This window comes from Oncorhynchus mykiss, chromosome 8 (genome assembly GCF_013265735.2).
Source record: "Oncorhynchus mykiss isolate Arlee chromosome 8, USDA_OmykA_1.1, whole genome shotgun sequence".
NCBI classification, from domain to species: Eukaryota; Metazoa; Chordata; class Actinopteri; order Salmoniformes; family Salmonidae; genus Oncorhynchus; species Oncorhynchus mykiss.
In genome coordinates this window covers 72,744,885-72,760,464 of record NC_048572.1, presented here as the reverse complement: position 1 = coordinate 72,760,464, position 15,580 = coordinate 72,744,885, and the positions used below count along the sequence as shown (strand labels likewise).

The 15,580-nt window shown below is 43.0% G+C and overlaps 1 protein-coding gene across 1 annotated transcript in view; it reads left to right on the top strand.

Annotated features, from left to right (window-relative positions):
- The window catches only part of LOC110530506 (phospholipase ABHD3), a 41,799-nt gene that overhangs the window by 11,919 nt on the left and 14,300 nt on the right, over nucleotides 1–15,580 (top strand). Inside the window, exons 4-8 of the mRNA XM_021613649.2 lie at nucleotides 2,679–2,724; nucleotides 10,396–10,508; nucleotides 11,054–11,227; nucleotides 11,608–11,656; nucleotides 14,486–14,651. Of these exons, the coding sequence (XP_021469324.1) occupies nucleotides 2,679–2,724; nucleotides 10,396–10,508; nucleotides 11,054–11,227; nucleotides 11,608–11,656; nucleotides 14,486–14,651 (548 nt within the window). The remainder of the gene's footprint in view (nucleotides 1–2,678; nucleotides 2,725–10,395; nucleotides 10,509–11,053; nucleotides 11,228–11,607; nucleotides 11,657–14,485; nucleotides 14,652–15,580) is intronic.

The window sequence follows — 15,580 nt, the reverse complement described above, 5'->3', positions numbered from 1 at the left end:
GCAGAGAAGAGAGGGAGGGCGCAGAGCAGAGAGAGGGGGGCAGAGAAGAGAGGGAGGGGGGCAGGGAAGGGGGGCAGAGAAGAGAAGGGGGGACAGACAATAGAGGGAGGGGGCAGAGAAGAGAGAGAGGGGGCAGAGAAGAGAGAGAGGGGGCAGAGAAGAGAGAGAGGGGGCAGAGAAGAGAGAGAGGGGGCAGAGAAGAGAGAGAGGGGGCAGAGAAGAGAGAGAGGGGCAGAGAAGAGAGAGAGGGGGCAGAGAAGAGGGAGGGGGCAGAGAAGAGAGAGAGGGGACAGAGAAGAAAGGGAGGGGGCAGAGAAGAGAGAGAGGGGGCAGAGAAGAGGGAGGGGGCAGAGAAGAGAGAGAGGGGGCAGAGAAGAGGGAGGGGGCAGAGAAGAGAGAGAGGGGACAGAGAAGAGAGAGAGGGGGCATAGAAGAGAGAGAGGGGACAGAGAAGAGAGGGAGGGGGCATAGAAGAGAGAGAGGGGGCAGAGAAGAGAGAGAGGGGGCAGAGAAGAGAGGGAGGGGGCAGATAAGAGAGGGAGGGGGCAGAGAAGAGAGAGAGGGGGCAGATAAGAGAGGGAGGGGGGCAGAGAAGAGAGAGAGGGGGCAGATAAGAGAGGGAGGGGGCAGAGAAGAGAGAGAGGGGGCAGATAAGAGAGGGAGGGGGGCAGAGAAGAGAGAGACGGGGCAGAGAAGAGAAGGAGGGGGCAGGCAAACGGAGCAGGGCAGTGAGGGGGGACAAGCAGGCAAACTCAGCATCTTTCCACCCCTGCACTCACCCCGGCCCTGTCCTGCAAGCTTAATGAATTACAGCTTACTGGTACAAGCTTTGCAGCTTAGCTTAGCCCAACCAGCTTCGGCTATGCAGGAGGAAGGGAATGTGCGTCACACCATCCTCTGCCCTGTCCACACCCCAACCTACAGCATGCCCCTACCCTGCTGCTGAATTTTCACAGCAAGTCTCTTAGATAACAGATGACTAGAGAGAGATTTATGCTACTGCTGTTCAGGTCTTCAGGACTAATACAACAACAGATATGTCTCTTTCACAGGTGGTTGGTAGCACCATAATTGGGGAGGATGGGCTTGTGGTAATGGCTGGCGCAAAATCAATCACATCTATTTATAATCAAATGTATTTATAAAGCCCTTTTACATCAGCCAATGTCACAAAGTGCTATACAGAAACCCAGCCTACAACCCCAAACAGCAGGCAATGCAGATGTCGAAGCATGGTGGCTAGGAAAAACTCCCTAGAAAGGCAGGAACCTAGGAAGAAACCTAGAGAGGAACTAGACTCTGAGGGGTGGCCATTCCTCTTCTGGCTGTGCCGGGTGGAGATTATAACAGTACATGGCCAAGATGTTTAAACGTTCATAGATGACTAGCAGGGTCAAATAAAAATAATAATAACAGTGGTTGTAGAGGGTGCAACAGGTCAGCGCCTCAGGAGTAAATGTTAGGTGGCTTTTCATAGTCGATCATTCAGAGTTAGAGACCACACGTGCGGTAGAGAGAGAGTAAAAAAAACAGCAGGTCCGGGACAAGGTAGCACGTCCAGTGAACAGGTCAGGGTTCCATAGCCGCAGGCAGATCAGTTGTAACTGGAGCAACAGCACGACCATGTGGACATGGGACAGCAAGGAGTCATCAGGCCAGGTAGTCCTAAGGCATGGTCCTAGGGCTCAGGTCCTCTGAGAGAAGAGAAAGAGAGCAAGAGAGCAAGAGAGAGAATTAGAGGGAGCATTCTTAAATTCAAACAGGACACCGGATAAGACAGGAGAAATACTCCAGATATAACTGACCTTAGCCTAGACTGACCCTAGCCCCCCGACACATAAACTATTGCAGCATAATTACTGGAGGCTGAGACAGGAGGGGTTGGGAGTCACTGTGGCCCCGTGAGTGGAATAGTATTAAAGACATGGTTTCTATGTGTTTGATGCCATTCCATTTGCTCCGTTCTAGACATTACTATGAGCAGTCCTCCCCTCAGCAGCCTCCACTGGTTTCTTTATATATCCACCTTATTCCCTTTTCACTGCTGTGAAGTCCATTTGTTTAAACATTGTTTGGTGGCAGTTCACCTGGTGCACCTGGAAGACAGTGCACCTATAAGAGAATGCACCTGGAAGACAGTGCACCAGTAAGAGAATGCACCCGGAGGACAGTGCACCTATAAGAGAATGCACCTGGAAGACAGTGCACCTATAAGAGAATGCACCTGGAAGACAGTGCACCTATAAGAGAATGCACCTGGAAGACAGTGCACCAGTAAGAGAATACACCTGGAAGACAGTGCACCAGTAAGAGAATGCACCTGGAAGACAGTGCACCAGTAAGAGAATGCACCTGGAAGACAGTGCACCAGTAAGAGAATGCACCTGGAAGACAGTGCACCAGTAAGAGAATGCACCTGGAAGACAGTGCACCTGTAAGAGAATGCACCTGGAAGACAGTGCACCTGTAAGAGAATGCACCTGGAAGACAGTGCACCAGTAAGAGAATGCACCTGGAAGACAGTGCACCTGTAAGAGAATGCACCTGGAAGACAGTGCACCTGGAATTTAGAACATTATTATGACACAACATGTAAATTGGTGAAACTAATGCAAGGAATGCAATTCAATGAAAGGATTTGAAAGGTTTATTTAGTGCATGTTTTTGTTGTGTTTCAGGTGTGCGGTATTCAACAACAGAGGGGTGTCTGGTGAAACTCTCTTGGTAAGAATCTAATATTCATAGTACAGTTTAAAAGGATTTTTGCATGTATGACTTTTATGTTTTCAATTCAGACATGCATTCAAAAACATACAATTGTTCAATGATTATATTACTCTGTACAATCAAAATGCATCTTCATGTCCAATCAAAAGGCATCTTAATCTACACAGATATGCAAACACTCACAACATGACACAACGACATAGGAACTACATCCTTTTGGCACTCTACTCCACATGCCTGTGCAGTTGTCACTGGCAGAGTGCATGCTTTCCCTTGCATTGTGATTGGAGCTATTCTTCAGCACCCCATAGCATGTCTGTGTCTGTGTCACACGTGGCATGTGTAACCCATAGTATATTGGGTAACCCACAAGGAGCCTAGTCCAGACAGTGTGCAGACAGACGATGTTATCACATAGCAGGAATTATTAAGTGGACAGATAGTGTATTCCAGCACTGGTCCATAGAGCAGAATGAGCTTTCCCTGTCCTGTCTTCACGAAGACCCACAAGATGTATCTTTGAATCTATTTCCGTTCATATATAATCACTGAAGCTGGAGACTCATATCTCCCGCACTAGCTTTAAGCACCAGCTGTCAGAGCAGCTCACAGATCACTGTACATAGCCCATCTGTAAATAGCCCATCTGTAAATAGCCCATCCAACTACCTCATCCCCATACTGTATTTATTTATTTATCTTGCTCCTTTGCACCCCAGTATCTCTACTTGCACATTCATCTTCTGCACATCTATCACTCAAGTGTTTAATTGGTATATTGTAATAGGTCACCATGGCCTATTTATTGCCTTACCTCCCTTATCTTACCTAATTTGCACGCACTGTATATAGACTTTTTCAACTGTATTATTGACTATATGTTTGTTTATTCCATCTGTAACTCTGTGTAGTTGTTTGTGTCGAACTGCTTTGCTTTATCTTGGCCAGGTCGTAGTTGTAAATGAGAACTTGTACTCAACTAGCCTACCTGGTTAAATAAAGGTGAAATAAAAATATATATATATTTAGCCAACAATTAGCTCTTTACTCTACTGTCAATCTTCATTGAAGTGAGGAAGGACTATAATGCTATTCAAAAGATTCTGACTGGTTAAAAAATGTGCATTTGCCCTAGACAAAAACTGGCTGAATCAGCATGGTTTCCACGTCATTTCAACCCCAAAAAATCTATGTGAGGACGTTGAATCAACATGGGAAAACTGATTGGATTTGCAAAAAGTCGAGGGCATTTTGTATTTTTTTTCACCCAACTTTTAACCTCAATCCCAATGGCATGATTTCACGTTGAGTTCACGTTAATTGACAACTCAACCAAAGGTAAATCAAAACTAGACGTTGAACTTGTCTGTGCCCAGTGGATAATTATATTACATACCAGTGTCACCCAAACAGCTCAGCCAATCCACAATTGGAATCTTGTATCATACCATAGTATGTGGCCACAATTCGTCCAATGTCCCTTTTGAGATCTGTGCTCTCAGAATGAATGAATGGGTTGTTTTGTGTCTTGTACTTGTTGTATTCACATGTGCAGTCACATAGACACAAACACATGCACGCAAGCAAGAACACACACACAAACACACTCAAACACACACACGAGTTCTAATATTACAACGGCGACCCCAGGCCAGTGCTTCATCTGAAAGGGCTATTCTCAGTTGCCAAACTGGGCCAATACTGTAGTGCACACACAGAATTAGGAATTACAATACTACTAACTTAGTAGGATCTCTATGAGTGCATATGTGAAGAATGATTACAACTATTGCACTACATAACGTGGTTGTAAGAAAGGAATTATCATCCTTCCATTAACTTTGAGGAATTGTGTTGAAGTTTTATGTAAATGACTACACTTCCATACGCCTTTGTGACTGTTTTCTCTGCAACCAGTTGAGTGTGAATGGCGTCCATTGTTTAAATAGAACACAGTGTTAGAATGAATGTCCTGCTCTGTGAGAAGTGCCCTTTGCTTGGCCACAACTAGGGCTACTGCCCTAACTCCACACCGACCCCCCACTCACACACCACAATAGTGTGGTAGCCCGCTCAGTTAAAGTCTAAGCATTACCTTTCGGAGCTAATGCAATTCTTCAGGTCTCGAACCGCCTCCGTTAGTCTTAGCATTTAACAGACAATAAATGCTTTAGTTGGTCCATTTAATTCACATCATGTTTCAATGGATGGTTATTGGACTTTGAACTTTATATTGTATCTGTATTGTAGTAGACAACTTTATTACTGTATCATTGAAAAGGAAATTGTTTCAATCTGTTTTTATTATTGTTGCAACATTACCAGTATGGCATATTTCCATACAGGATTTACCTCAGTGTTTTACCTAAAAGGCTCAGACCTTTCTGTTTCTATCTACGTGGGCCAGTATCCGTGTCTCATTGGGCCATGGCTCAGTCGGACCTGCTCTTGGGGCCAAGGCAAGGCCCTGGATACTTTTCAGCTGGAATTTACATAACCATGGCTAACTGTGAACTTTAACATCTTCTCACAAAGCAAGTCTTGAATGATGCAGAGGTTGTTGATTAGTCTTTAGTGTCACACTCCTGATGGAAACACAATAACACCAGAGCTTACAATAACATAAAACACTGGCGGCCCATTGCTGTGGGGGTAAGTCTCATTGGAAAAGCACCAGTAGAGTTCCTACTCCACTCAAGTAATTTACTTGAATGTAGGCTATGAAGACACATCAACTGGATATGGCTGCTGTGAAAAAACATTCAGGCTGAACTTTGTGCAAGAATATTGATGAAGAAAGATACTGGTAGTCCCAGTATGCAGCCAGAGAGAAAGAGGAAATGTCTGACTGAGAAATAGGCCATGTTAAATCATGATGTCAGGGAGGTTATAAAACCTGCATCATCCTCAAGGTTATTTTAAGTCAATGTAATGTAAGTTACTGTTATTTCAGTGGGTTTTAGGTACAACATAGCACAGCTTTGTAAACTTAAACAACGATATATCCTTCTATAGATTTTGTTCAATTGGTAACGTACATTATTGTCTTCGTCAAATGACTCTTAAGGGGAAAGTAATCTAAAAGTAATCAGATTACGTTACTGAGTTTGGGTAATCCAAAAGTTACGTTACTGATTACAATTTTTGGACAGGTAACTAGTAACTGTAACGAATTTCCACCAGAGGATATAGATGCCATTTTACAGGCTCCAAACCAATTGTGCTGTTGTGTGTGTTTTTTCATGTTATTTATAACTTATTTTGTACATAATGTTTCTGCCACTGTCACTTATGACTGAAAAGAGCTTCTGGATATCAGGACAGAGATTACTCACCTCAAATGAGAACTTGTTCTCAACTAGCCTACCTGGTTAAATAAAGGTGAAATTAAAAATTAAACTGGATGAAGTTTTTATCTCTGGCGAGTCGGACTCTAAGGATTTACTTCAGACACCCGACAAGGCCCAAATCCCCATCATTAACATGAGAAAGAGATGGCGATAACGGGGATGTAGGGTAGCCTAGTGGTTAGAGCGTTGGACTAGTAACTGAAAGTTTGCAAGTACACATCCCCGAGCTGACAAGGAACAAATCTGTTGTTCTGCCCCTGAACAGGCAGTAAACCCACTGTTCCTAGGCCGTCATTGAAAATAAGAATTTGTTCTTAACTGACTTGCCTAGTTAAATAAAGGTAGGTTGGGGTGCCTTGTAAGGATCTGACGGTGAGAGGGTAATCTGCCTCTACCATCATTCCTATTAGCCAACGTACATTCATTGGATAACAAAATAGATGAGCTACGATCACAAATATCCTACCAACGGGACATTAAAAACTGTAATATCTTATGTTTCACTGAGTCGTGGCTGAACGACAACATGGATAATATACACCTGGCAGGGTTTACGCTGCATCGGCAAGATGGAACAGCTGCTTCCGGAAGACAAGGGATGACGGTCTGTGTATATTTGTAAACAACAGCTGGTGCACAAAATCTAACATTAATGAAGTCTCTAGGTTTAGCTCGCCTAGTATCTCATGATAAGATGTAAACCACACTATTTACCAAGAGTTTTCAACTATATTTTTCATAGCTGTCTATTTACCACCACAAACCGATGCTGGCACTAAGACCGCACTCAATGAGCTGTATAAGGCCATAAACAAACAGGAAAACACTCATCCAGAGGTGGTGCTCCTAGTGGCTGGGGACTTAAAACTCAAATCCGTTTTACTCAATTTCTAACAGCATGTTAAATGTGCAACCAGAGGGAAAAAACTCTAGACTACCTTTACTCCACACAAGAAATTCGTACAAAGCTCCTCCTCGCCCTCCATTTGGAAAATCAGACCATAATTATATACTCCTGATTCCTGCTTACAAGCAAAAACTGAAGCAGGATGTACCAGTGACTCGGTCAATAAAGAAGTAGTCAGATGACGCAGATGCTAAGCTACAGGACTGTTTTGCTAGCACAGATTGGAATATGTTCTGGGATTCTTCCGATGGCATTGAGGAATACACCAAATCAGTCACTGGATTCGTCAATAACTGCATTGATGACGTCGTCCCCACAGTGACCATACGTATATACCCCAACCAGAAGCCATGGATAACAGGAAACATCCACACTGAGCTAAAGGTAAAACTGTCTCTTTCAAGGAGCGGGACTCTAACACGGACGCTTATGAGAAATCTCGCCATGCCCTGCGACAAACCATCAAACAGGCATACCGTCAATACAGGACTAAGATTGAATCGTGCTACACCGGCTCCGAAGCTCGTTGGATGTGGCAGGGCTTGCAAACTATTACAGACTACAAAGGAATGCACAGCCGCAAGCTGCCCAGTGGCACGAGCCTACCAGACGAGCTAAATTACTTCTATGGCTTCGAGGCATTCAACAATGAAGCATGCATGAGAGCATCAGCTGTTCTGGATGACTGTGTCATCGCGCTCTCCGTAGCCAATGTGAGTAAGACCTTTTAAACAGGTCAACATTCACAAGGCCGCAGGGCCAGATGGATTACCAGGACGTGTACTCCGAGCAAACATTGACGAACTGACCAAGTGTCTTCACTGACATTTTCAACCTGTCCTTGACTGAGTCTGTAATACCAACATGTTTCAAGCAGACCACCATAGTCCCTCTGTCCAAGAACACCAAGGTAACCTGCCTAAATGACTACCAACACGTAACACTCACGTATGTAGCCATGAAGTGCTTTGAAAGGCTGGTCATGGCTCACACCATTATCCCAGAAACCCTATCCTCAACATGGGGACACCTCAGGGGTGTGTACTCAGTCCCCTCCTGTACTCCCTGTTCACTCATGACTGCATGGCCAGGCATGACTCCAACACCATCATTAAGTTTGCTGATGACACAACAGTGGTAGGCCTGATCACCGACAATGATGAGACAGCCTATAGGGAGGAGGTCAGAGACCTAGCCGGGTGGTGCCAGGATAACAACCTCTCGCGCAACGTGATCAAGACAAAGGAGATGATTGTGGACTACAGGAAAAGGAGGACCGAGCACGCCCCCATTCTCATCAACGGGGCTGTAGTGGAGCAGGTTGAGAGCTTCAAGTTCCTTGGTGTCCACATCACCAACAAACTAGAATGGTCCAAACTAGAGGTCAACCGAATAATCGGAAGGGCCGATTAATTAGGGCCGATTATAACAATCCCAAATCTGTATTTTTTCACACCTTTTATTTAATCTTTATTTAACTAGGCAAGTCAGTTAAGAACACATTCTTATTTTCAATGATGACCTAGCTTTGGCTGTAAAGCATAATTTCAAAATCTGAGATGACAGGGTGATTAACAAAAGTCTAGGCTGTGTTTCACTATATTTCACTTGTGATTTCATGAATATGAATATTTTCTAGCAATATTTTTTGACCGTTGCGCTATGCTAATTACTGTAGTTGATGACAATTCTCCCTGATCCGGGATGGGTAGTTCCAAGAGGTTATCTGTAAGGTTGCAAGATTGGATCCCCCGAGGTGACAAGCTGAAAATCCGTCGTTCTGCCCCTGAACAAGGCTGTTAACCCACCGTTCCTAGGCCGTCATTGAAAATAAGAATGTGTTCTTATTAACTAGTCCAACGCAATAACGACCTGCCTCTTGTTGCACTCCACAAGGAGACTGCCTGTTAAGCAAATGCAGTAAGCCAAGGTAAGTTGCTAGCTTGCATTAAACTTATTTTATAAAAAACAATCAATCAATCATAATCACTAGTTAATTACACATGGTTGATGATATTACTAGATGTTATCTAGCGTGTCCTGCATTGAGTATAATCTGACTGAGCATACAAGAAGTATCTAAGTATCTGACTGAGCGGTGGTAGGCAGAAGCAGGCAAGTGATCATTCATTCAAACAGCACTTTCGTGCGTTTTGCTAGCAGCTCTTCGTTGTGCATCAAGCATTGCGCTGTTTATGACTTCAAGCCTATCAACTCCCGAGATGAGGTTGGTGTAACCGAAGTGAAATGGCTGGCTAGTTAGCGCACTAATAGCGTTTCAAACGTCACTCGCTCTGAGCCTTGGAGTGGTTGTTTCCCTTGCTCTGCATGGGTAACGCTGCTTCGAGGGTGGCTGTTGTCGTTGTGTTCCTGGTTCGAGCCCAGGGAGAGCGAGGAGAGGGACTGAAGCTATACTGTTACACTGGCAATACTAAAGTGCCTATAAGAACATCCAATAGTAAAAAGGTTAATGAAATACAAATGGTATAGAGGGAAATAGTCCCATAATTCCTATAATTGTTGGAAAACTGCATTGTTGGTTAAGGGCTTGTAAGTAAACATTTCCCTGTAAGGTATTTGGCGCTTGTGACAAATTAAATATGATTTGACCACCTTTTAGAAAGTAACCAACCCAACCCTGCCTATCCCGAGAAATCGAGATGCCTCTTCTTTTTATTCCCTATCTGTTCTAGGATTAGATTTAACAGGTGTTTGAATTCAGTTAGTGTTTTACTAATTTTCTTTTCTCTAACCTTATTGGTCCATTATTGTTCTCCATGTCTGTGGTGTTATTTCACTGTGAGTGGATCGCTTGCTCAATGTGATAGAAGAATGCTTGCATTAATCGATAGTGCTTGTGATGGACAGATACTACTGGCCAGTATCTGAAAAAGGCTTTCCAGCAGCAGGCTTAAATGTTATTACAGTATACCTCCTCCTTTGTTTGCTACTGCTTTAACTCTAAATAGCCCCTGTCCCTGAGTCAGCCATTTGTAATGCCAGAGCTCATTTTTCTACCACTCATTCCAATCCAGCATGATGAATATACTGTATAGCATCATGGAGAGTGTTTGGCCTTCAAGTCACAAGCAGAGTTTGTGCACATGTGTGAGGGAGGGTGTGAAGGCTTGCGTGTAATTCATTTACAGTATGATTTCTCTGCACATCTGAATATAGATCGCCGGAACAGTGTGTGCACATGCAGAGGTCGCAGTGATATTTGCATGTGTGTGTGTGTGTGTGTGTTTTACTTTGTAGTACTTTCCTCCTTACGGTTGAAAGTCAATCTAACAGCAAAACTGTGCTGTACCACTAAAAGGGACACGCATGCACGCACGCACGCACACACACACACACACACACACACACACACACTCAGAGTTAACTCTTCTTATCTTTGTGTGCTACCAGACTCCCAGAACATACTGTGCTGCCAACACAGAGGACCTGGAGGCGGTCATCGAACACATCCAGAGGACAAATGAGGACGCCCCTCTCATGGCTGCTGGGGTCTCCATGGGCGGGTTAGTAGGTGCCTCTTCATGTTTTCTCTCTTCAATGGAAGTGACACTATGGCCCAAATCCTGAGAGCTCCATGAATTACTCAGACTATATAAATCATGTGTTGATGTAGGCTACCGTATTGATGTATGGAGCAATACTATACTATAGTATCACTTCACTGAACTGTGGGAGTCAGTCTAAAGATACCACCTTTTATGTAGAGCTTGGAAAGTACTTGGTTGTCCCATCTATATGTTTATATTGATTTCTCAAAAACTGAGGTAAACGCTCACCAGCAGAAATGTTGTCATGGGTTGGTTATGTATTGTATTTTATTTTATTTTGCAGCCTCCTCCTTTCCCCTGTCAGAAACACCACTTTTCATTTGATTCAGAGAGTTCAGCCTCTCAGTAGTACTTACACGATGTCAAAAGAGGTATTACAGCTATAATCCCCTACCTAAGTGAGGGTTTCCCCTCTCCCTTCTCCCACACCCTCTCTCCCCTCTCCCCTCCACCATCCTCTCCCCTCTCCCCCTACCCTCTCCCTGTCTTTCTAATCCCAGGATGATGCTGGCGAACTACCTGGGGAGGAAGGGCAGAGAGACGTGTCTGAAAGGTGTGGTTGTGTTCTCGGCAGGGTGGGATGTGTTTGAGTGCACAGCGTCATTGGAGAAGCCTCTGGACCGCTTTCTCTTCAACTCCTATCTCACCAGCTGCCTGCAGGCGGGCGTGGACAGGTGGGTGTTCGCCGTAGCAGGCTGGAGGATTTGCCTAGATTAGCTCTTAGCTCTTAGTTGCACAGAGCTACATTGTTTAGCTTTTAGATGTTAGCTTTTAGCGACCCCTGAGGTTGGGCTCTAAAAGCTAACAGCTAAAAGCTCTTTCTCTTTCTCTCTCTCTCTTGGAATATTTTCCTATCTCAATCAATCAAATGTATTTTATAAATCAATTTTTACAGCAGCAGTTGTCACAGTGCTAAGCACTCGGTACTCCACTGTCAGGCCCAAGTCATTTAATGGACATTGCCAATGGATATTGAAGCAAACCCACATGCTTCCCTATGTTCCCCATTGAAGCAAACCTACTTCCTGCTTCCTTGTGTTTTTCTCTCCTCTAGACACAAATCTGTGCTTGAGAAGAGTTACGACATTGATCATGTGATGAAGGTAAAATGCACAACCTTTTTAATGACCTCTTCTAATACAATCAAAGTAAAAGCAACCCATCTGGAATGTTCCACCAATTTGGTGCCTTTGAGAAGTGTAACTTGGTCAAAAAAAAGTTTGATTTCACAAAATGTTTACACTCTGTCATAAAGAGCACATGTTCAGCTTCATAAAAAACACATTTCCCATCTCAAGAGGTACAATTTAAAAAATGACTATAGTAAGTTCCTAATAATAGCCAAATAAAGTAATAGGGTTGTCCATAACAGGGTTGACAATTTAATCTTAAATCAGCCATAAATCCCCTCGTGACAAGGGGAATGGAAGATTGTTGTGTGCAACAGAGAGTGGCAATTGAAAATAAGCTTCACAAAAAAATGAAATTTCTAAAACATTTCAAGCCTGTATATTTATGGGCTTGTTTGTTTTTTTCCTTACTAACTTTTCTGATAGCTACTTTATTGAGGAAAAATAGACTTACTATGACTGTGATATGTGGTTGTCCCACCTAGCTATCTTAAGATGAATGAACCAACTGTAAATTGCACTAGATAAGAGTGCCTGCTAAATTACTCAAATGTAAAAAAAGAACAGGGTTGATGTTATGCTCGACCCGCTCAATTTCCACCACAAAACACCGGAAAATAGCCAAAAAGAGTAGAGCCAGCTCACCTGCTTTTACACGATGACTATTAAAAATTCAATGTTACTTTTGAAAAAAATATTTACAAATAAATAGTTTCACCATATTAAGACGGGAGTTCAGTTCATGTAACAGAGGTGACCTTAAAATGAGGGACAGACATGAATTAATCACTAATCACACACATTATTCATTTTAATCTTCAGAAATGACTTTGTCAAAGCATCAAAATCACAAATGCTTTACAATGATGGTGAAATGCTGCATTTTAGCACTTTGGCAAGCCTTTATTTATCTTTAAAAATCGAGATTTATGGAATTCTCCATGTGATCTATATTAAAGACCACTTCATTTAATATAATAGGCTTTTAAAATTCCATATTGGTGCACAATTTATAATTAAAATATCAAAGGAATGCGAAAGGAACTAATTTCGTGGAATTTCAAGTCCGCTCCTAATCGCCATGTTAGGCTGCTGCCAATGTTGTTGAAAGCATACAGTGCCATGCAAAAGTATTCACCCCCTTGGTGTTTTTCCTATGTTGTTGCATTACAACCTGTAATTTAAATTGATTTTTATTTGGATTTCATGTAATGGACATACACAAAATAGTCCAAATTGGTGAAGTGAAATGAAAACAATAATTACAATTATTATTATTATTATTATTTTTTAATAAAATAAAAAACAGAAAAGTGGTGTGTGCATATGTATTCACCCCCTTTGCTATGAAGCCCCTAAATTAGATCTGGTGCAACCAATTACCTTCATAAGTCACATAATTAGTTACATAAAATCCACCTGTGTGCAATCTAAGTGTCGCATGATCTGTCACATGATCTCAGTATACACCTGTTCTGAAAGGCCCCAGTGTCTGCAACACCACTAAGCAAGGGGCACCACCAAGCAAGCAGTGTTGAAGAACAAGGAACTCTCCAAACAGGTCAGGGGCAAAGTTGTGGAGAAGTACAGATCAGGGTTGGGTTATAAAAAAATATCTGAAACTTTGAACATCCCACACAGCACCATTAAATCCATTATTTAAAAAATCGAAAGAATATGGCACCACAACAAACCTGCTAAGAGAGGGGCGCCCACCAAAACTCACGGACAAGTCAAGGAGGGCATTAATCAGAGAGGCAACAAAGAGACCAAAGATAACCCTGAAGGAGCTGCAAAGCTCCACAGAGGAGATTGGAGTATCTGTCCATAGGACCACTTTAAGCCGTACACTCCACAGAGTTGGGCTTTACAGAAGAGTGGCCAGAAAAAAGCCATTGCTTAAAGAAAAAAAATAAGCCAACACATTTGGTTTTTGTCGAAAGGCATGTGGGAGACTCCCCAAACATATGGAAGAAGGTACTCTGATCAGATGAGACAAAATGTAGCTTTTTGGCCATCAAGGAAAATGCTATGTCTGGCGCAAAACCAACACCTATCATCACCCTGAGAACACCATGGTGGTGGCAGCATCATGCTGTGGAGATGTTTTTTATCGGCAGGGACTGGGAAACTGGTCAGAATTGAATGAATGATGTATGGTGCTAAATACAGGGAAATTCTTGAGGGAAACCTGTTTCAGCCTTCCAGAGATTTGAGACTGGGACGGAGGTTCACCTTCAAGCAGGACAAGGACCCTGAGCATACTGCTAAAGCAACACTTGAGTGGTTTAAGGGGAAACATTTAAATGTCTTAGAATGGCCTAGTCAAAGCACAGACCTCAATCCAATTAAGAATCTGTGGTATGACTTAAAGCCTGCTGTACACCAGTGGAACCCATCCCACTTGAAGGAGCTGGAGCAGTTTTGCCTTGAAGAATGGGCAAAAATCCCAGTGGCTAGATGTGCCAAGCTTATAGAGACATACCCCAAGAGGCTTGCAGCTGTAATTGCTGCAACAAGTGGCTCTACAAAGTATTGCCTTTGGGGGGTGAATAGTTATGGATGCTCAAATTCTGTTTTTTGTTGTCTTATTTCTTGTTTGTTTCACAATAAAATATATTTTGCATCTTCAAAGTGGTAGGCATGTTGTTGTGTAAATCAAATGATACAAACCGCCCAAAAATCTATTTTAATTCCAGGTTGTAAGGCAACAAAATAGCCAAGGGGTGAATACTTTCTCAAGCCACTGTTTTGTTGTCGGATGTCACCTTTTAATTTGACTTTATCCCAACCCCCCTGCAGGCCAAGACCCTCCGTGAGTTTGATGAGAGGTTCACGTCTATAATGTTTGGCTACCCCACCAATGATGACTACTACCATGATGCCAGTCCCATCCACAGGCTCAAGTCTGTGCAGGTGCCCATGTTGTGTCTAAACGCTGCAGACGACGTCTTCTCTCCCAGTCATGGTGGGTCCACAATCACACCCCACCTCTGGCCCTCCATTTTGGTTACAAAGCCTACCACTGGCCCTCCATGTTGGTTACAAAGCCCACCACTGGCCCTCCATGTTGGTTACATAGCCTCCCACTGGCCCTCCATGTTGGTTACAAAGCCCACCACTGGCCCTCCATGTTGGTTACATAGCACAACACCGGCCCTTCATGTTGATTACATAGCTGATAAGCAAGGCCGATACCGAAAGACAATGCAGCCAAAGACACAATGTAGAAGACATCTTGTCTGGGGAAAAATATATCCATAACTGTTATAGTGGTCAAGGAGTTAACTAGTTTGTTGTCTTATTTTACTAAATCAGAAGTTATTATCCTGGGTGACCTAAATTATGATTGGGAAAAGCAATCTAAAATTAAATCTAAAAGGCATGTGTAATGATCTAAACCTAACCCAGCTGGTGACCAAGCCTACACGGCCCTGGAATCAAAATCAGAAGAAGTATCAGAAGTATATAGAAGTATTATTCATAAAATATATAATGCTTGGGTCAAGGCCAGGAACACAGGTTTAGGCTCGGACTGGCAAGCTTTTAAGCAGCTGAGGAATCATTGTGTAAGACAAATCAGAAAGGCTAAATCTGATTATTATGTAACCGCTCGTTCGGATTGTCATGGGAACCCGGCTAAATTCTGGAAAACGGTCAAATCCCTGAAGGGTTGAACGTCCTCTTCTCTGTCACAACAAATTCATTCAGATACGGGCCTCACTATAACAGTTATGGATATATTTTTCCCCAGACTTCTCTGTCACAACAAATTCATTCAGATACGGGCCTCACTATAACAGTTATGGATATATTTTTCCCCAGACTTCTCTGTCACAACAAATTCATTCAGATACGGGCCTCATTATGGTAAAAATGCCATCATTGGTGCATTTA